Below are 23,680 nucleotides of genomic sequence, written 5' to 3'. Positions count from 1 at the left end.
AATATACATTGATATCCTAGCATAGGAATACAGTGAGCCTTTTTTCAAATATTGATCATGGAAGTGTAATAGGAAAAAGTAAATGAAGAATAGATTAGCGTCAAGTTCAATGAACTCGTCTTGTAAGGATAAAGCACTGCTTTTCTCTTTCAGTTTTGCAATTCTAGATTTGAATCTTCCATCAATCCAGATTTTTTTGTTGCTTTTTTACCCCTTTTTTAATAATTTGAAAATTTTTATCTATTTTTTTTATTATTATCTACTAAAATTAATAATGATTGTACATCTCAAACATTGTTTTGGATGAAACGGCTATAATTTTAATTTGACTATATACTAATATCACGAATTCTATTCCAAACTTTGATCTATGAAAGTCGATTAGGGAAGAGTGAATTAACAGTAGAATTATTAGTTAGATGAATTCCTGATGCAGGGGATAGAGAATGCGGTCATTAAATGAGAAAAAGTAATAAATAAGAGTTTAAAGAATCTGTTGTTAATAACCTTAAATAATGTTTCTGTAAATAATTTTTTTTTGGTAAGAGATTGAATTTCAAAATTTATTAAAATGAGAAATGATATAAATGCGGCATTTCATAAATAAAACAACATAGCAATTTTTTTATCGTCAACATATGCAATGGCTTCAAAGGTAATAAATTACATTATTAAATCCTTTATCTTGTTGTAAGGGGAAAAAAAAAAAACTATAGTAATTTCTTCTATATGTCTGATATGAGTCTGAGATTACACAAATAATTGACTTTATTGTCTTTAAAAGTGTACTTTGTGCTTCGCATTTTCTTTTTTCTATTCAAATACATACATTAGCACTTTTTTCTGGAACCGAAACTTTATCTGCAGACTTTTTAATTTTTGCATCTATAAATTTAATTTTAAAAGACAAGTATTTAAATTATATTATTTTTTGTATTGAGAAATGAGGAAGGAAACGTAGAAGAAATTTAGAGATTTTACGTGTAAAAAGTGAATTGAGCAAAAAAAGAAGGGGGGGGGGAGGAATATGCGGAAATATTTTTTCCTGTTATCTACTGAATGACAGTACATTTTGACCTTGCAATTTATAATTAAAGTTTTAATAGTGGCGCCATCTGGACAGAAGTATAGTAAATCCTATATGTTTCCAAAATATAACGTATATGATTTATAATGAATTTTATTGGCTTGTGGTTAAAATCTAAAAATTGTACATTTTCAAAGAATATTATTTTTTAGAATCACATTCATGTTTCTAAATTCTTACATGTTTTAACTCGGTTTAAACTGTAAAAGATAATTATGTCACGAATCAGTTCACACAATTTTGCAATCCAGACTTGCTCACCTTCGTTGATGATTCACGATATACGGTTCTTTGACAACAAAAACAAAGCAACGGAGGCAGACCATTTCGCTGAAGCTACAAATCGTATTGAGTGCTATAAGCAGATACTGCTGCCGAATTGAAGTGCTTTTTATAAAAGATTCTGCCTTACTCAGCAACGAAATTGTGTTGTTTCAAGATCTACATAATTCAATAAATTATTAAATATTCGTTTTTAAATTTAAAACAATTTTATTTTTCGAACATGACAGTTATAGATCCGGCTTTTGAAGGAGTAGGACAAACGCCAGGTTTGACAATCTGGAGAATAGAAGTAAGAAAAATGTTGTATTTCTCTTACCTTTTTTTCAGAAAATTAATTTCATTAATTTTTTTGGATATTTAATATTCTTGTGTTACGTTTTTGCTATACCTTATCATTAATATAATCTAAATCCAATCAATAGTGTATTTTAAGAAGCAGTCTAAAATAGAAGTTTAGATGACAGTTTATGTTACTAAGTGTAATTAATTAAACGTGTTTGATACCGCTGGAGCATCTAGCGAATATTTTGGTACACACTTCCTCTGTATTTATTAAGGGTGTGGCAATAGTTAAATTAAGTAACTCTTTGGTAGATAGATATATGTGCTTAACTTGCAGAAACAGCTGAGTAATAACTCTGGACTTAATCCAAAATCCTACATTCCTTCTCACTATTTAATTTTTTTAATTTTTAGTTGCTTACTGGTTCACCCAAATATCATTCACTGAGAATGTGGCATTTTCAGAATAATGATAAATATGCATAAATGGTTTTTAATTATAATGTAGAAAAATAAGTATTTATCATATGTCATGCTAGATTTTTAACTTTAATGTTAAATTTAAGTTCATGATACGTTTAAAAAATAAAGATTGTGATATTATTATTTTAAATTAAATATATAATTAATACTCTGTAATTTCTTCAAATATACATATTTTGAAATTTAGATTTTTGAAATTGATTTGTTAATCTGCATTCCCTATGAAAGGAATATATCTTTCAATATGTTAATTCAGATAAGAAATTTTATGGCTGTGTTGGAACTATAACAATAAACAGATATATCTGATATTTTCCATTTGTTATTTTTATGTATTATAAAAATTCTTATCAAATCATATAACCAATAAAAATATAGTAAGAAAGAAAGTAAACAGTTCTAAAATTACTTAATTCCTTTAAATGTAAAATTGACTGAATAGTAATTTAATTAGATACTATATTTATTTTTGATTTGAAAAGAGAAAATGTCTAATCAGTATTTTTGCATTAATCAGTTTAATCAGTATTTTGCATAATCATATCTTACAGAGCCTCTTATTGTTGATAAATAGCTGATTTCTAAATCTTTAGGAACAGAGATGTAAACCAAGTTGAGAAAACGATTTAAATGATGTGTGAAGAATGCTGTTTGAGTCAAATACATTTTATGCTGTTTGAGTCATGCAATGTATTTTTTGAAAATTTATGAACTCTAAATTTCTACAGGTCCTTCAGTTTTATCAAACATATTTAGTAAAATATTCTTGACATTATTAAACTTTAATTAAAGAAATTCATTTTTTTCTGCAGCAAAACTTGATTGACTTATAGAGTTGAATATTGTACTTTTAGAGGAATTTTGCAGATAATTTTGTAGCCTCAAGGGAAATTTTATGAGAGATTTTGCAAATTGAAATTATGTATCATTGTTTTACTTTTTGAAAGTGTTCCTTAAAATAAATTTATTCTCATTTAGATTAAACTGCTATAATACAGTCAATTTTAATTATAAAGCAATGTTGTTTATATAAATATATATATATATATATATTAGAATATTGAAAATTTTTAAATAAATATGGATGATAGGACCAGAGTATAAAAAATTTTCTCTGTAAAAGGACTGTATAAAAAGTTTCTCAAAAAGTTACAAATTTTAAATTTTTGTGAAAAATATTTACTCTATCAAGCAACATAAATATAATTATTCCCATCATTTAAAGCATTTTTCCAAATGGAACAATATGTCTATCTCTAATGGTTTAGAAATTAAGTGCTGTGTTACAATAAAAGTGAATAACCTGTATACATGGACAAAATAACCTCCAGTCAGTCTTCCTTCAGCAATAAGGCAAATAACCTAGAAAAAAGAACTTTTAAAAAATGGACAATTTTTAATTTCTATTATATTGAAGCAATTGATTCATATCAATTTTATGAGATTTATTCAGTTTTCTTTAATGTTATTATATTATGGTTTGTAATATGAGGATTAGAGAGCAGCTAGCTTGTAGTTTTTAAGTTTTATATAATTCATTCAGTGACATTATTTTTTATTTATTATTAAAGATACTGTTATTCCTAAAAAGTTACATCAAAATAATTTAAGTAAAGATATGCATCTTCATATGCAGCCAATAACATCTTTAAACCAGCTTTCTTAAAAATAATTTGTATATTTTATAAATCTATTTAAAGGCTTTTTAAATATATTCTCTGAATTAAGAGGTTATTCATAGGTAACTTTAATAGTGGTTTATTTCTTCCAGCTTTGAAAAATATTCAAAATAATAATGGATACAATTTATATAAGTAATTGCCAGGCATATCTCAAAGAACTTAATGATTAATTATTCTCATCTTGTTTCTGTTTATATATGTAAAATAAAGATAAGTTGAAGATAATTCAAAAATTTCATTTTTAGTTGTTTGTTAATGCATATTTTTTTTAAAGAAATCATGAAGCTTTTTTTTTTTATCCCTAAGAAAAGCCACACAGCTCCAAAAAATTAATTTAATTATTAATCTGCTAATGGAATTAACTTAGGCATGCCTTGATACAGGAAGAGTGTTACAATTATATAATATATATGTCAGATAATTATATTTAATATGTGTTACATTGCTATTATAGAAGATGTTTAACGATGGCACAAGAAAAATTATGCATCTCATTTGGCTAATCATCTGCACTAATATAATATATGAAGAGAGAATGCTAGAGATAAAAGAGAAAATATTAATGAAAAAAAAAACCAATCAACTGTGTTATTATAAAAAAAACTCATTTAACATAAGAATCATGTATAGTAATTATGGTTTGGTTAATTTTGCTAGAGATAAAAGAGAAAATTTATCCTTACATAAAACAGTTTCATGACATTTCATTAAGAGTAAATTGAATCTTGTTTCTATAAGATTATTTATCCTTAATTGCTTCCAAATATATTCTTCTAAATTACATACTTTTTTCTCTGTTTTGTGACATTCACAATATGCAGATATGATTTTCATGTAGCAACCCTGCAAAATAACTTTAATTTGTGAAAAAAAAAAGTTTCAACATAAAGCTTTTAAAAATTTTAAATTAGAAGCAAAAGAACAAATCTCCATACTATTTTATTTTGAATCAAGTATTTTAAAACTATTTGTGATAAATATTGGCTGCCTTTTTTATTCACTATTTTTTTCTTTTTATAGAATTAGTTTTAGGGTGAAAAAGTGACATTATTCAAAAAGTGGAGTTTTGCTGAAATTGTTTCAGAAAAATTAAAGTTTTGGGTATTATTTTTAAATGATGCCCCTAAAACTTTAAATATTGAAGCTGTATATGTAACTGAATAACCAAATCATAATTATTATACTTGATTCTTATGTTAAATGAGTTTTTTATGATAACACAGTTAAATGTTTTTTTTTGTTTAGTTTCTTTTAATGTAACTAAGATATGATTTATTTGTGTTATAATCTATTTAACATAGCATTTACGTCTTATAGCTATTACTTCATTAATGGTTCATAAAAAGGCAATGTAAGATTAAAAAGTTTCTTCTAAAGTAAAAGAAGGTGTAGAAACTGTTTATTTTCTTTTTCTATTTAAATCTCTACAAAGTCTACTGAGAATCTGAAGTAGGTTTTAATTTTGATCTAAATTAACATTTTTGTAAATGTTTTATCAGTCTACATCTAAAATATTGCAAATGAGTAAAAGTATATTTGCAAGTATTATGTAAGAGGAACCTGATATTTGATAAATATTGCTACTTAAAAAATGGCACAATTAAACATGGGCTACATTTACAGGATTTGGAAAGGGTTAAATTTACTGAATCATTCCTATATCTTCTGCATCTTGAATTTTATTCTATTTATACTTTCATTTTGTTTTGATAATTAATTATTGCAATTTTATATTGCTATAAAAATTTAGAAATTTCCTTTTATCTCTACTGTAAAATTTGATATTTTGTATTTCCCACTTTTATTATAGGTGACTGATATCCTTTCCATATGAAACTTATTTGTAAAGTACTTGTTATTATATATTAACTATTACTAAAGTTTGTCCTAAAACTTTCAGTAATAAAATAAATAAATAAAATCATGAGTAATAATCATCACTACACATTTTAAATTTCTTTTAACAGGAATAATTTTTTTGAAAATGGTTTTCAGATATTAATTTAAAAAAAATAAAGCAATGAATTTTAATTTGGAAATAATTTCTAACATATGCTATCATTTAATTAATTTTATTGTAATTTTTTTTTTTTTTTTTTTTTTTTAGGATTTTGAAGTAAAAAGTGTACCTACAAGTGAATATGGGAATTTTTACAGTGGAGATTCTTATATTGTTTTAAGTGTAGGTATCTTATATTTCTTTTCTTTCCTTTTAATGATCCTCATAAATTTATATTTTTTTATAGTGATGGTTTATTGTTACATAGGTATTCAGAAATATATTTCTTTTCAGCAATTTCCTTCAGCAATTGTATTTCTATTCTTCCTCTAGGTTGGAAGATGTCTGTGAGAATATAAGATATTTTTAAGTTTTGTTTTGTTTTATACTGTAAGTCTTATAAAATTTTTCTTATGGTTGGAGAGTAATACTTACTGTAAATCTTAAAAATATGTAGCATTTATTAGACATAAATTTCTTTTTTAGTGAGCTATAATCAAACTTAGAATGCTACAAAGATTTTAGAATTCTATCACTAACTTATATAAAAAGAATGAAATTTTATTTATTAGATTATATTGTATTTTGTAGATGTCTAATAAAAATAGAGAAGTTAATTGCAGTTAACTAATATTTATGAACTAAAATTAATTAATAAAATTACATATAATAATATGAAATAATGTGTTTAAGTAATATGAAACAAGATTTATTTAACTATGATTCTTTTAAATTTGAATTATTTTAATGTCATTTCCAGGCCATTATCAGATACTACTTTTTTTTCACCCACATATCAATCTTAATAATAGTCCTTTGTTATTGAAAGATCAAGTAAATAACCTTGTTTTGTGAGCAGCTTTTTAAAAGAGCTCGTTCTAATTTGCCTTGAAGAAAAAGTAGGTCATAAGGGCAAAACACATTCCAAAAGGAGTTTTTTTTTGTCATTTATTTTTGTTTTTGAAACTAGCCTATTAAAAGTTATTGTTATCAGTACACTTGTTAATTTGTGTTTCTTTATTTAAAAGATTAAAAAAAAAGATATATTTCAAAATAGTATGATTACTTTTCATTCAGAACAACTTGAATTACTTTTGAATAAGATTTGTAAAGTTAAAAGCAAAGAAAAAATATTTTAGAATAAATTGATTTAATATTTCTGTGTAATTTTCAACACTTAATTTAATTTTATTACAGCAAATTCATTTAATCACAAAATGTTTAAATATTGATTATAGGAGAAATTTACTCAATTTTTTTTTTCAGTGCAGTGGTGACATTGTTAACTAGGTACTACAATGAAGTATTCAGGCTATATTTTTCTACTATATCTATGAAAGATGTATTTTTTAAATGCGTTATTTTGTTATGAAATATTTTCATGTTAAAAATTGACTTATTACATTAGCTTATATGTGTAGACTTCATAAATTTTATAGTTAATATAATTTTTTTCTGTTTTAGTCATTAAAGTTTAAATAATGATTATATATTAGTCTTGCTTATGTAGAAATATTATGATTTTGACTAGTTTGTTGCATCTTTGTATAACAGAGCTATTCCATATATAATGAAAAGTTGAAATTCTTTTAGACAGGTATCATATAACTAAAAAGTGATCTTATTATAATGTTGCATTTTTAAAAAAATATTTTCTTAATAAATTTTAGCAGTAGCTTCTTACAAAAGTGAAATATAAAATTAAAACATTTAATAATTTTCCATTGGCTATTTTCAAGGAAGGTGGATTTTCTTTAAAAACAACGTTAGGAAATGAGAGCTTCTTTTCTTTTAATCCCCTAAAAAATAATGTTCATGTTTAATTAAATTACATCTTAATACTTGCAAATTCTAATGGACACTGTTTAAATATAATTGAAATTTAGATAGGACAAATATATATTTGTGGCAAGAGGCTTAGTTATTACACCATCTGATTATATATTGCATTAATAGAATGTAGATTTTAAAAGAAGTTAAAAGCGAAGAATAATCCTTTAAAGGTTAATGCCACTAAAACTTCTCTATGTAAAAGAAATGTGGTGTATCTGCAATCTTTTCTTGTATTAGTTTTTCATTTAGAAATTATTCTCTTGTTATGCCTTTCATTTTATTATTATTGGAATAATTTTAAAGTTTGTGAAATATTGAATTTTTTTTATATATTTTATAAAATGTTGTAAAATGAATTTCTTTATAGCATGAATATTAATGAATATTATTATATGTTATCTCTTCAATGTAGATTACTAAATTGAAAAAGTAGGTATTTGCTAAGGAGGTCACAACTTTGGGTAATTTGAGATTCTAATATTGTTTGTAGTATTTCCAACATAATTTAATTTTGTGATTTAATTTAATTTTCAGGAGTAATGCTCTTCAACTTTTTCAAATTACAATCTAAACTAATATTTAAATTTCAGATTATTATTCTAAAAACATTTTTCATTAATTACCTCTTGGAAGCTTTCTGTTATAAATTTTTAAAAATATATTGCTTTATATTTGAAGAGTTATCTTATAATTCAATATCAACTAAATGGTATCAAAAAAAATTTGTACATTTTCTACTGTTTCATATAATATTTCTTTTAAATTTTGAGATTTTTTGATGATGCTGGAATCATTCTCTTTAAAATGACCCACAATTAAAACACTTTATTATTTTAGTATATCAAAATTTGCTTCTTTACTTTAATTTAAAAAATAAAAATTTAATTTGGAAGTTAAGTAAAGGGAAAACCGAGCTTCAGTGCCTTTCATTGCCCTGCATCCCTGTGTATAAATTTCTTCTCATGAAATAAAATAAAAATATTATTTGATTTTAAAAGATCTGAATTTCCAACATGGATCAATCAACAATGATTCTTTCTTGTTTGTATTACTGTTTTACTTTCAAATTTTTAAAATTGTAACCAGCACTCAAATTATTGTATTATTCTCTTTTCAGACAAAAGAGACCAAAAGTGGCAAATTAGAATGGAATATCCACTTTTGGCTTGGTGAAGAAACTTCCCAGGTGTGTTCATTACAATTAAATGAAATATCTTAATTGTTAATTGAATTTATCTTAGTACTTCAACAACAACAAAAAATAATAATCATTGTACTGAATTATCTGTTAACTTATTTCTGATTGTGAAATAGTTTCTAAATTTTCTGATATAATTTTGTGCAATGTATAAAAAGTAATATTAAAATTGCTAATATTTTAACAAATGACAGTTTTTATTCTTGCAATCATCTGATTCTGTTTAAATTTTATTTCTATCTTAAAGTTATTCTGAATCATTTTATTTATCAGTTTCTTAAAGTTGTTCTGAATGATAGTATTTATTATTTGCATAATTTTGGTCTGATGATTTTATAAGCATAAATTTTTACTTTTTCAGGATGAATCGGGTACTGCTGCAATCAAATCTGTGGAATTGGATGATGTACTGGGAGGAAGCCCAGTTCAACACCGTGAAGTACAAAACTTTGAATCTGCTTTATTTTTATCTTATTTCAAGAAAGGTATAAGGTAAGTTTTAAATCTTTTGAAATCTTTCCACTCCGTTTGACATATCATAACATCATGCAATTGTCTGAATTATTGTTTTTGTAATTTTGATTGCCTCAAATTTCAATGTCATGTCATATCATGAATAATATGCAATAAAGGAATTCTTGTATAAAATCAGGACTGGCTATTTGAGGTGTGTGGTGGATGTTATGCACTGGGACCCCATGATTGAGGGTTGTCTCAATGTGATCAAGAACCAAAATAATGTTCTGAGCAATAATAGTGCTGAATAGCAATCTGAACAATAATAGCGTTGACACATACTGAAAGTATACAAGTTTGTTCCCATGTGACTGGCTGAATGTTATCTGATGATGTTACTAGGAATGGTAACTAGCAATGATTGCAATACACCTATAAAGTGGGAGGGGGGAGTTTGTTCATGAGTAGGGAAATCCCTACCAGACAAGATAAGACGGAGCGATACCCAGAAGTTGCTGATGGGACTGTGTTCAAATGAAATCATCAGCCTTCTTTTCTTTTCTATTTTAATGTTACATTTTTTGTATGTGCATCTATATATGTTATATAAGTAAAAGAATGGTAGGTTAAATGAGTAACTCCCTGACACTGCACTACTTCTTCACTAGCCATGAATGAGATAGGAAGATGAAAGAAAGAAATTTAAATGGAGCAATTGATGGGTTTAAAAAATAAGAAGTTTACAGTATATACTACAATTTAGTGCAAGTGTGCAATATATTATAAACAAGTATAAAGTTTCAATCAATCGTAACAAGTATAAAATATTTTTTAGTAATATACATTTGTTTTTGTTTTTTTAAATTTTTTACTTTACAAAAAAATTTAGAGCCCCAAATGGCTTTTTGTACACAAAGAAGGCCAGCTCTGCATAAAATCTAATGCTTTTACATAAACAAAAAATTAAATGTACGTTAAATGCAGGAATTTAAAAAAATATATGTGCCTAAATGGATAAAAATTAGCAGAGAGAAGAAAGAACATGACATTATGAAATAACCACAAAGAAATTATCCCTGCCTGGCAAAACAACTAGGGTGAATTGAATGATCTGTTGAGACAATAAAACAGGTCCTCAAATGAATAGAAAATGGCTCCCATTATGTTATACACACCTCATGAAAGGTGTATATACACCACTCATGAAAGGTGTATATACACCACTCATGAAAGGTGTATATACACCACTCATGAAAGTGAATGACTTGACATTGGCATGGAAATAACTCAAACTCCATACCAATAATTCATAGGCATGGAAACATCCCACTCCAAACCAATAATCCACAGGGATGGTGGAAGCCTGTTTATTTATATCGCTACTTCTCATTCCCATATCTGAAGTGCCCCTAGTGGAAATTAATTTCAGATAAGTTAAATGTTGTATTTTGTATATTTTTGAAAATTTTATTAAGACTGTTCAGAATAATATGTGTTGGTAGATGATAATTTTGCCTAATATTGATGAAATTCAGGTTGCATATTCGTTTGTCTTTTATTTCTAAAAGAAATAAAAAAATGAGTGCAAAGGTTTTGTGAAGATAACTAGTCTAAATTCCTTACTCATGGATTTGTACATGAGAATAATTTTTGTGACACATGAATTTTTTTTAAAAACAGGTACTTGAAAGGTGGTATAAAATCTGGCTTTCATCATGTTGAAAATGTGCCTGTGAAACGCTTCTTGCGAGTAAAAGGACGTCGTAATGTTCGGCTTAATGAAATGCCAATTGAAGTGAGTTCTATGAACATAGGCGATTGCTTTATTTTGGATAGTGAGCCTAATGTGTTCATCTATGTAGGACCTCAGAGTGGTCATATGGAGAGAATCAAGGCTATTCAAGCTGCTAATGCTATCCGAGATGATTTACATGGTGGGAGGAGTGAAGTTAAAATCATTGGTAATATATATATATATATATATATTATTTAATTTTTTAAAATTTTTTACAAATAAGAATTAAGACTTAATAGATGATTATAATTTTTTATTTACTAGCATGGCATTTTACTTTAAGCATATTTTTATTACTTATGTGTATATATAAGCATTAATTTAAAATGATGCATAAAAAAGCATTATTTTACATTTAAGGCTGTGTTATTATGTATCAAAAATTAAGACAGAGGGATAAATGCGTTGAATACCTTTTGTTTTGTGGCTTTTTTCCCCCCTTACATACGACCGGAAAATTGTTTCAGTGGGATTGCATTTATAAAGTTATTCATCTGTTGGCTAATAAAAGCTCTCAATTGTTTTAAATAGCATCATTAAATTATATATTAATAATGCTATAGAATAAATGATTATTATTAAAATAAAAATTTGGAAATATATATCTTTGCTTTCTTGATTGATTGCTTAGAGTAGTTGACTAATTTTACTATTATTGTGCAGTAAATGTAGCTTTTGTTTTGTGACATTTATTTAGCAAAATTTTGGTAATTGTAAATACTATTCATAATTGTGTTTATTGAATATTTGCAGATGAAAACTGCTCTTCAAGCGAGATCCAAGAGTTCTTTAATGAGCTTGGTGGGGGCTCACCTAATGATGTTGCAGAGGGAACAAGTGATGATGATAAGAAATTTGAAGCTAATTTTGAGTCTAAAATTGCATTATACAAGTGAGAGTAATATGTAACTTAAGGAAGAGATCTTTATTTTGTTTGCTTTTTATGTATTTCATGAACTTTAATCTTACTAGCGCCTTTACATTAAATCACTAATTCTCAAAAAATGAACATTCTTTTAACCAGTTAACTTTAGATTTATTTTTTTAGTCCTTCAGGCCCCTCTTTTTAAAGTCAGGTGATGACACATATATATAAATTGAATGAAATACCAATGGTTGCTTAGTAAATGTTTCAAAAAAAATAATAGTAAAGTGAATAAGATATAATTTTTATTAAATGAAGAAATTACACATTGAAAGCACTGAAGTGAAGATTTGGATTGACATATATAAATGTCGAACACACTTAACTAGTTAATGATTGCTTTATCAGCATCTACTTATTAAAAACTAACTTAAAATGTATTCTTTATTACTTTTATTCGAATTATTTATTTAAATGTTAGAAGATTCTATTTAAATGTCTATGGTTTAGGAACAGATTTTCTTTTTCAAATAAAGATGAATCTGAATAAATTGAATAGTGGATAATCTGTACAATTACTAAATATGACAGTGTATTGAAAGGGGCTCTTGATTGTTGGAAATTAGGACCTCATGGATTGATGATAGTGAAATATTATTGAAAATTCTATAATCTGTACTATAATTAAATATAACATAGTATTGATAATGGCATTTTTAAAAAATTTTATATTAGAACTGATTTTTAGATTAATTTTTTAAAGAAATGATTGGGATTCACACATTTGTTTTACGAAGTTTCGAACATATCAAAATTTTAAGTGCTAAAGATCTCTTATGTTTATATTTAACTGTACCACTAAAAGGTATCAATTAATATTTGATATTATATGTGAATTAATAATTATTATTATATGTGATTTTCCTATTACCTTATTTAAAACAATATTGGTTAATTCTCTTAGTATCTTAAATGAATTGTAGTATCTAAATGGTTGCAAGAAACAGAATGACCCCAACTTCTTTTTATCTTCATCAACTTCTGGTTGGTCCCTCAAATTTTCTTATAACTGAATCATCTATGTAAAATGTAAGTTTAAGCATACTCTTTCCGTGGCTGAAATTCAGAAACAGTGTACCCAACCATTGTGCAGAAAATTGTAAAACATGTATAAATCTGAAAGTATCTGAATAGTTTTGATCATGTAATTTATTTCTTCTAATTTCAAAATCAGGAGAAATTGCAAGTTTAATTTTCTTTTCAGAATCTGGGAAAATGAATCTGGAGAACTTCAGCATGAGCTTGTATCAGAGAAACCTTTGAAACAAGAGTATCTGCAGTCTGATGTAAGTTAATAATGAAAGAAATTAAAATTTGAGTGATTAATTAAGAAAACCTATATGCCTGATTTTAATTTTTATTATTATGATTTTTAGGATTGTTTTTTGTTGGATGGTGGAATAAATGGTTTGTTTGTATGGATTGGCAAAAATTCCAGCCGAGAAGAGAGAATTGGAGCCATGAAATTAGCTAATGTTAGTTTATTTGATAAAAAATTGGATCTTTTTATATTTTTTTATTATTTGCCATAATTAAATGAGAACACATGGAGCTAAATATTTTTAGAAAATGGAAAATTAATTCCTTTATGTATACCATCAAATCTGACCTCAATTCAACCATTTATGATTCAATTGAGATTTGTTTCATTATATATTATTTATTCTTTCCCTTGGACAAATTTTCACTTTATTTACAATTCAGGAAACATTTGTATTTGTATCAGAAGTTGGCTTTTCTTTTTTGTAGGTATTAATTTTTCAAATGATGAATATGAAAATTGAAGACAATGGGTTTTTGATACAATTCTGGGTTTTCTATTTTGAACAGACTATTTCGTTTTCAAAAAATTTTGTTAAAAAATAGTTTTTCAAAAATATTTTCCTTTTTTATGTAATTGATTATTTTTAGCAGAAATATATAGAAATGAAAGGATATCCGAAATGGTTGCAAGTGAAGAGAGTCATTCAGTATGCTGAACCTCCTCTATTCAAATCATACTTTTCTGTTTGGAAAGAGCAGGATGATGAAATGACTATGGGGCGTTATTTTGCTTTGGAGCAAGCAATGGGTTTGTTTTATTCTTTTTAATTTTAAATTATTTGATTTTTTATAATTATTAATCTGTAATACATTCCCTAAATGTCTTATTTTTAGTTTTTCCTTTTTTTAAAAATTTTAAATGTGTACAAATTATTATATCTATATTATATATATATATATATATATATATATATATATATATATATATATATATATATATATATAGTTTTATGTATAATGTTGTGTGTATATATATATATAATCTTACAGAAGATGAAGATAGTAAGAAGAAATGTGCGCTGTATGCAAAAAGTGTCGGTAAAGCCACAAGCTTTATGCCTGATGATGGTTCTGGTGAAATTGAGGTATGGCAGGTGCAGTTTATAATTAATTATTCTTTTTATTAAAATTTCTCTCATTTATCATCAAGCACTTAATAATTTCTTACAGTCATTTTCACGTATGTATAAGTCTTCTAAGGTAACTGTAATTGTTAAATAATTCAGGAAGACAGTAGCTACTATGGAGACAAACACTACCTAATACTTCCAAAATTCTTCTAATTTTATTTAAAAAATTGTAAAGCTGAAACAACATGTTACTATTCAGAAAACAAACACATCAATAATTATTTGCAAAACTATATACAGAAAAATACACAATAAAAATACAAAAATGACTCAAATATTAATTAAATGCTAATACAGCTAAATAATTCTAGTTGGCTGTGAAAGCCAAAATTATTACAATAATTATTAAGCTTAAATAGGCATTTTTTTTTTTAAAGTTTAAACCACTTTTTATTTTTTATTCGTTGACTTGATATTGATATACATAGTCCACCACAAGCTGTATGTAGGCTACAACACTTTTTCATTGGCATTATGTAAACTTTTTCAATTACATTTTTTTTTTTTTTTTTTTTTTGAATTTGCTATTTTAGTGATATATCAATTTTGTTATTTATTATAATTTGTATTTCAGATTTGGAGAGTGGATAACTTTGATCTTGTACCTGTAGAGGAATCACAGAAAGGGATATTTTTTGGAGGAGATAGTTATATTATCAAGTATACTTATCATGCGAGTGGGGAACAGCATATTTTATATTTTTGGCAGGTTTGCATAGATATTCTTGTTGATGATATATATATATATATATATTTGATTTGAATAGGTCTATCTTCTTTTGATCTGTAATTAAAGGGTGGGGGGGAAGAAATAAAAGAATTTTGTTTATAATTTAAATTCTAGTATATATTGTTATGCTTGTATATTTGGTGCAGAATAAAGCTTGTAAATTTGTCCTTTTTCTTTTTTGTGTTTATTAGACATAATTGAATCTCTATACTACTCAGTCACAAAATAATTCTTCATATATTCATATTCATGTAGGATAAGCATTTTTAAATATATCAATGTATTCTCTATGTAATATTTTTGATTGAATTGTTATTTAGCTCAATTGCATTACATTTTTTTTTTTTTTGCGGGGAGTGTGGTTAAAAACCTTTTTTTCCCCTTCAAAATTCCTTTCTTTTTGTTTTCATTTCTTATTAAGCATGCTGTAATATTCTTTTACCATTACTTCTTCTTATTTTTAATTAACTTATTTTTAAATTTTATTAAATGGATTTCTATTATTTCCTTAAAGATCTGGTCTTAGAAGATGCTTTCTGGTATTTAAAGCAGAATATCTAACTTCATGAATCAAACATAAATCAAGATAAATACTGCTGTTTATAATATGTTACAACTAACCCCATTGTATAGTTCTTTACATTTTTGCTGATTTATAAAAAAGTATTGCAATTAGTAAAAACATTAAAGCAATATTTTAAAATTTAATGCCTAGACAAAATAAAGAAATAAAAAAATTTCTAAAAACATAATTGTTAGACATCATTGTTCATTTTCACCTTCTTAATTCCTTTTACCTAAAATAGAATCTGCCATTATGTCAGTAAATAAAAAAAGAAAAGAACGATACATCATTTTATTATATACATTTGAATACATGAAAATATTATGTACATCTGAAAATTCTGATTGTTTTAGCTTTTTATTTTTTTTAATTCTATGGATCAGGAATAAGGAGGAACAGTTATTTGTACCATAGAGTATTAAAATAAATGCTCTTAGAATCATTAAACCTTTTATTTTATACCACATAATCATGAGTTACAATTCTACAATTAATTAAATTTCCTCTGTATCTTTTTGTTCATTAAATCATTTTGTATAGTTAAATATAAAATATGTATTTAAAAATTAGTTTTTAAATATGTAGTAAGAAAATATTTTAAATTAAATTCCTTGAACTATTCTACTTCCAAAAAGCATTTAAAAATATTGGGATGGTGAAATCTTTTCTGAGGCAGCTTTTTACAAAAAAATAAAGCAAGAATTTAAAAAAAAAAAAAAAATCTGTAATGTTTTGAATTTTTTTAAAAAATTATTGCTGATATTAAATGTAAAAGAATAATTTCTTTGAAAATTATTTTTCCTATTTGAAGAAATTATCAATCAAATATGTGAAAAGGCAATATTACATATTGTGCTACTCAATTGTTTCATTTAGGGCCAGTCCAGTTCCCAAGATGAAAGAGCTGCTTCTGCCATGCTGACAGTTAAAATGGACAATGAACTAGGAGGCAAGGCTGTACAGGTAAACTTATTTATAAAATAAAAAATGAATTGTGAAAAATGATTCAGATATAAAGCTTTCTATGAAATATATTTTATATTATGGAATGAAGGGTTTGTGAATAAAATAATCCTTATTTTTATTTTTAATTATAGTGATAATTATTTTATTCATCTGTGATTTTATTGCATATATTAATCGGAGATTTGTTTATTTTAGGTCCGTGTTGTCCATGGACAGGAACCAGAGCATTTCTTACGCGTTTTTAAGGGCCGCATGGTTATTTTAATGGGTGGCCATGCAAGTGGTTTCAAGAATATTCATGATCATGATTCTTTTGACATGGACGGCACTCTCCTTTTTCAAGTTAGAGGGACCAATGAATTCAACACTCGGGCAGAGCAGGTATTCTATAGCTCCAATATGATTTGCTGTTAGTTGTAAAATGATTTTCTTTTGATTTCTAAATTACAAATTTAAAAAAAAATCTAAGTTATTCAGGGTTGCCACGAAAATCTGGAAAACCGGAAAAACACAGAGAACTTAAAAATCGTCAGAAAAAAAAAATTTGGAAAGTTTCATAAAAACGAAAAATACAGGGAATTTTAAATTTCATAGTTATTTTTTTCTCATCTAAAAAATTCCGATCGCTAAAGATTACAAGAATGAAAGATCGTAGTCGAGCTTCCAAAAACGAAACAATGTCATTCGCGATTATGTAATGCGCCCCTTTTCTACTCTTTCCCCTTTTTTTTTCTGTCCAGTTTCGATTTGCAAGACAGTTGTTCTTTTTCTATGGGATTCCTGAATTGCAGCTAATGAGCATGCACAGGACTTCTGTAACTGCGTGAGAAAATAGAATACATTTGGTTGAATAGAATACTATAGCTGGAACATTCAATTTGCAGAAGCAGCACGATAGTGTTTAGTCTGCCATACTTGAGTTTACTGAATGGTTTCTTTATAATTTGAGAAACTGTCAGTTTATTCAAAGTAGATTAGAGAATTTTTTTAAACAATGAGCTGTTCAACATCAGTTCAGTGTTTAATACAAATTGGATGGATTAAAAAAAATCAATCCTGATTTTCTGCATGGGTTTGAGAAGTTCCACAAAATCCATTTTTTGTGTACTTCTCACTTTGTAAAAAGATAATGTCTAATTAATATGGGAAAACAGGCACTTATTAGGCATGCCAAAAGTGAAAAACATGCAAGATTGCCTGTCAGTTCAAAAGATTCATCATTGTTGTTGAACTTAGTATCTAAAAAGAATACAGGAAAGGATAACATGTCAAATCCGAAGACATCAAATTAATGTCCGCAAATAAACCGAGTTCGATCTTTTTAGTGAAAGAACAATAATTTAAAGTTGGATTTTTATATGCATTAAAACTTACTGCGTCACATTCATCTTTGAATGTATTCAATGATATATCGGAAGTATTTTCACATATTTTCACTGAAAGGGAAATAGCTAAAACATAAAAAAAAAAAAAAAAAATGCACGTTAGGCTGTGCAAAAATGCATACTTTATTTGTTAAGGATTAGCTGCATGAAACTGATCCCAAAAATTCTGCCGAGGTTGCAGAAATTGATACCCAAATACATGAATTAGCATAAGTGAAGAAAAATAATCTTGCTATGTAATGTTTTTTGTTAAATAATCATTGAATGATTTTGTGTTTTATTTCACACGATTCCTTAATTTAAAGAGCATGAAAAGTTATATATTCCCCTCCCCCTTTAATATATGAATTTTCTTGCCAAATTCTAGATAATAAATAGTTTTTTTAATATTTTTTATGTTAATATAAACCTTCTTTTAATATGTTATTTTGATAATGTTAAATTGTTGCTTCCTTTCCTTGGTTTTTCCACTTTTTAAAATCATATTACATTATAACTAGCACATAAGTGCTATTCATGCATTTCCTCATATCTTGAATATACAGACGGAAAAATGCAGAGAATTTTTTTTTCCAGTTTTGAGTAGCAACACTGTAAACAGACTTGTTCCCATTATGCCTCAGTTGGACACTCAAGCACAGAATGCCATTCAGATCCAAAATGTGCCAATGTGTGATAAACCACACACCTAAGATTCCAAGGAGTGCAATAAAAGAAAATGGAAAAGAAAATTTAAGAGCTTAAAGTAACTGAGAATGTATCATGCTCAGAGGCAAGGAAATTTGTGTATCCCCAACTTTCTAATTCATCATCTTCATTACTATACTCACAAACAGTCAAAAATACTGTTTCTGATTATACCCAAACAGATAAAATAACTCTTCAAAACTCTTCTTCACAATCTACACAGTCTCTTACAAAAAAAGGCAAATCGAAATATAAAGAGAGAACTAAAAAAAAAAGAAAAAAAAATGGAAAGTAATAAGTCTCCTATTTATAAAGAAATGAACCTTTATAAACTTACTTTAAATGTTGGATGAAAGGTAACCGATTCCGAAGTCATTGCTAGTAATGTGAAATCATCTTGTCCAGTTAATGTGTGCCCTAAATCTTCTAATACTGTACCTGTGATAGATGAAATTCCAAATTCCAATACTGGAAGTCATATGAGCACTTCGAGTATTTGAAATAGTGATGACATTCTCGAATGTAATATGACTGAATCACTTGAGGATACCCTTGGAGATACAAGAAACAAGCTGGTGTAAAAACTGTTCTCGAAAAAATCAGAAGTCACTAATCCCTAGTCTTCAAATTTTAAGCTGGAAGCTAACATTTTTTCAAAAGGAAAGGAACTTTTGCTTGGTATGTTAACTGGTTATTCACATACCATTACACCAACAAAATATAAACATTGAATTTTTTTTATTTTTTTTTCATTTGCTTTGCTCCTAACCTGTTTTGCTTTGAAATGTTTTGGCTTTTACTAAATCATTTTACTCTAGGTTTTATCTAACAATTATAGCTTGTACCCTTCGTGCTTTTCTTTATACTTGTGAGAATTTTTATTGTTACATTGTGCATATTTCTTTTTACAAACTAGGTTTTAAATAATTTTAATGTCCCACTTTTAACATGTAATTATACACTCTCATCATATGTTTGGTGCAACATAGTCAAATTTGGCACCTGTGCCAGTAAACCCTACTATTCTATCCTATCCTGATTATGAACCTATAAGGTTAATGTGAACTCAAACTGATTATGTAAATGGATCACTATTTATGTAGAGTAAAAGAGTTTAATTCATTTCTTTTTCTTCAGTATCAATGCATTTGATTTACCAAATACTAACAAATACTGAACATTTGTTTGATTTAAAATCAAATTTTGTTGGACTTTATAAATATTTGTTGTAGGGAAAATTTACAAGCACTTATAAAATTAAATATATGGATTTAGGTAAGCGGATAGATTTGCTAATATCAAGCACAAATGTAGATTTCTAGTAATTACTACTTGTTATGTACTTAAATTGTTTTTAATTCTAATTGTCTTGTAAAATTTAATTTTTCTAGGTTCCAGAAAAAAGTGATTCACTGAACTCGAATGATGTTTTTATTTTAGAGACACCATCAGTTACTTACTTATGGATTGGACAAGTATGTTTTTTTTTTTTTTAAATGTTAGATGACTTTACAATTGCTGTTTCTGAATATTAGAAAATGAAGGGAATGTGAATAAACTTTATATTATATGGATATTTAATGATAGTTATTCAACATATTTTTTTTAGTAATTAAAAGGATTGATAAAATGTGCTGCGCCAAACTCACCCCACCTTACTTTGATTATTTTCATAATGTATGCTTCTTAAAAAGTTAGTATCACAGAGGTCTACCATGTGGAAAATAAGAAAAATTGGGAATTTTCTGTTGAAAACATGGAAAAATCTCATAAAAAAGGTTTCATTTTGGAAAAAAATATTATTATTTTTTTTCTTAAAAAATTGTGTAAAAATTCTCTTGAAATAATTTTCTTAGTTTTTAACAACTTGCAAATTTTTTCCCTTAAATTAGTTTGCCATGTCACTTTTTGCTCAATACAATACTTTGTAGTTCTCCTAAAGTCTGATAAAACCTTCTAAGTGAGAATCCTCATTGATTTTTCTTCCTTTTCCTGGGGCAGTAGCAAACATTGACTATTGAGAGGAACTATTTCTTAAACTGATAGTAAGAAGCAATTTAGTTCTTACATGCTTAGTAGAAAATTTATGCCTATCTAAGATGAAATTTCAGCTTGCCAATAATATCTCAGGTCTTATTGTTAGAATAAAAGTTCTAGTAAAATGAAAAAAATCTCATGCAAATTGGCAGAGTTAAAAAAAAAAAATTAGACTGATGGAACAATTGATGCTGAATAAGTTTTATGGAGTCCTGCATGGAATGAATTAAATGAAAAAAAAGAAGGAAATACAAAATAAATCTGGTGTGCCTTTTATTTCAATGGGAAAAAAAAGCTACTGAAGTCATTAAAAAAAGAAGAAAAAAGTCTTGTCAAATAGTGATATCCTAACACACAAAGAAAAACAAAAATACTAAAATATTATATTATGAAAACAAATTACTTTTTATTTTTTCCTACTGTGATGAATGGTTCCATCTGCTTCTTATATATTCATTTAGCATATTGAATGTCAACAGTGGAGTGGGGGAATGTAGTGACAAAGGCTGTTATCTCTTAGGTTGAAAAGGTTACAATTAATAGATATCAAAAATACTATATTTCCTTAGCTTGTATTTTTTAGCCTGTTTGTATGCAATTGGATTAGTTAAATTTTTGCCAATTCTAATTTCCTGTTAAAAAATATTTGTTTAAAATATAGACTGATGATTAAGATATGTTGGTGTAATAAATGAAATATGTATAAGGGCTTATAAAGTAACATGAATTAAATATCATTGCTTGAAATTTATTGGACAAGGCTACACACATTTACTTATAATTAATTAAGATCAATAATGTGGGTGGTGAGCAAGCTGTCTGCCAGAAACAGTCATTTGTATAATAATTTATAATACTAATTAAACAGTTTATATTTATGCATAGTATGTATGCATTAAATGCCCTTTAATATGCATTAAAAAGGTACAATTTTCATATGAAAAATATGGCACTTTTATGATGCAGATGCTAGAGTTGATTTTCGCTGGTATTGATCTTGTCTAATTTTGCCCTAAAATATATTTTTAAAAATGGGCATAATTTCAAAAAAAGGAATCTATTCTAGAAATATCAAAAATTTGTAACCTTTAATTATTAAATATTTATTAATATTATTTATTTATTAAATATTTTGTTTTCTGTGCATGTGAAAAATATTCTATTATTACTGAAATTTCAGTTTGTGCTTCTGCTCTGAAAAGTTTCACAATTTTTGTCTCCCCCTTTTCAGGACTCTAATGAAGAAGAACATAATATGGGCCAAAATCTCACTGAGATTGCTTCACCTGGAAGGTATGCATACTTTTACTTTTTAAGCTGTTTAATTTTATTTAAAAAAAAACTTGCAGAATATTTTGTAGAAGTTCTGAGAAATATTTGTTTTATCTTATGATATGCACAAAGATTGGCATTCATTTGAAAAATAAATGTTTTAGTAATAGGTATATATAAATATAATAAAATAATATATTTTCTTAATGTAACATTATATCTAGACTGATGGCAAACTAATCTACTTTGTCAACTAATAACTTTTCGATTGTAGCTCCCCAAAATGTGATTCCATTGTCAATTTGAAATTTAATACCATATTGTTACGAATTTACTCTGCACAGTTAGTTCCATCATTGTAAAACTATCTTTACTGACAGCTCTATGTTGATTCTTTGGGAACCTGCTGTGCCCTGCTCTGGAAGCTATAAAAGGCCGGCAGACAAAACAGGAATCAGTGTGTGTATATGGTCAGAGTTGAGTTAGCAACAAATTAGTTGGATCAGTTCAGGAAAGCTTAAAGTTTAAGTGAACCTCAGTCATTTAGTGGATTGAGAATTGAGCCATGCTCTGAGTATTGTGTTGAATAGCCAATCCTATTATAGTGAATCAGGAGTTGAGTACAACTAAAGCAAGAATGCAATGAAGAATAACAAGAATTTAGAGAGATCATAGTGAATAACTATGTGAATTCTTTTTTCTTGTGGAATTCTGTCTAGCTGCTTTGTGTGCTGTTATGGTTACTTACTACTGTTTGCTACTTGTGGGCTCTGTTTATGCCAAGTATTGCTTTGTATTCCTTGTGTACATCTCGGCTATATATTTATCATCTGTGCATTCGTGTTAATAAACTTCGTTATTTGTAATTGAGACCGGTTGTCTGTGTCACCATATATCCACTACAGCAAACCTGTTTGAATTTACGGTGTTTTGTACAGAGAATTATTTTCCATAGCAATATTCTTTAATTTTGTATTAATTAGGTATATAATTTAACATAATCTCTCTCTCTCTATATATATATATATACTATATAAAATGCTCGCGTGGACGCAAAATCAGACCGAATTTGTTAATCGCCGTTTGGCAACACTTCGACCTCTCCCAGGAACATCAATATGCGGTTTGATAAGATTTCAAGCGAATTCTATTCTTGCATCAGTTTGAAAAATTTTTTAACAAAAAATTAACGGTCAAAATACTGACAAAATTTTTTACGATGAATTTAAGTTGTGCCGTATCGATTTTAAAACGAAATCGTCGGAAATAGAAGACAGGTCGAATGAAAATGCCCAAGAATCGTTCATAAGAAGATCCAGCCATAATGAACGAGATAGGGTTAAACGTTTATGTGTACGGAGCGAAGTTTCCAAACTACAGGATCATAGTTGTGGGACTATGTCAGGACTCTATTCTTTTTGCTAGGCACGTTACTGGGAAAAAGAAGTAAATTCAAATGGCCGATACACAAATTGTCATGATAACAAAAAATTGTTTTGGAACATCTGTTAAAACAACCGAAAATATTGAAAAACTTTCTGATCAGTGATTCAATCGAAG

At 26.8% G+C, this 23,680-nt stretch overlaps 1 protein-coding gene across 2 annotated transcripts in view; it reads left to right on the top strand.

The window, feature by feature from the left end:
• The first annotated feature begins 1,171 nt into the window (after positions 1 to 1,171).
• LOC129963423 (gelsolin, cytoplasmic-like) overlaps positions 1,172 to 23,680 on the top strand; it is a 35,754-nt gene continuing 13,245 nt past the window's right edge. The window contains exons 1-15 of one of the 2 annotated variants that reach the window (XM_056077780.1): positions 1,172 to 1,661; positions 5,927 to 6,001; positions 8,769 to 8,837; positions 9,211 to 9,341; positions 10,986 to 11,266; positions 11,854 to 11,992; positions 13,230 to 13,311; positions 13,402 to 13,500; positions 13,937 to 14,096; positions 14,339 to 14,433; positions 15,053 to 15,187; positions 16,650 to 16,736; positions 16,935 to 17,120; positions 20,203 to 20,286; positions 22,080 to 22,141. In XM_056077780.1, the coding sequence (XP_055933755.1) occupies positions 1,593 to 1,661; positions 5,927 to 6,001; positions 8,769 to 8,837; positions 9,211 to 9,341; positions 10,986 to 11,266; positions 11,854 to 11,992; positions 13,230 to 13,311; positions 13,402 to 13,500; positions 13,937 to 14,096; positions 14,339 to 14,433; positions 15,053 to 15,187; positions 16,650 to 16,736; positions 16,935 to 17,120; positions 20,203 to 20,286; positions 22,080 to 22,141 (1,754 nt within the window). In that variant the 5' untranslated portion in view covers positions 1,172 to 1,592. The remainder of the gene's footprint in view (positions 1,662 to 5,926; positions 6,002 to 8,768; positions 8,838 to 9,210; positions 9,342 to 10,985; positions 11,267 to 11,853; positions 11,993 to 13,229; positions 13,312 to 13,401; positions 13,501 to 13,936; positions 14,097 to 14,338; positions 14,434 to 15,052; positions 15,188 to 16,649; positions 16,737 to 16,934; positions 17,121 to 20,202; positions 20,287 to 22,079; positions 22,142 to 23,680) is intronic. The other variant, XM_056077781.1, reaches the window with a different exon arrangement.

Source organism: Argiope bruennichi, chromosome 3 (assembly GCF_947563725.1).
Source record: "Argiope bruennichi chromosome 3, qqArgBrue1.1, whole genome shotgun sequence".
Taxonomy (NCBI): Eukaryota; Metazoa; Arthropoda; class Arachnida; order Araneae; family Araneidae; genus Argiope; species Argiope bruennichi.
This window is presented reverse-complemented; position numbering and strand designations above follow the sequence as displayed.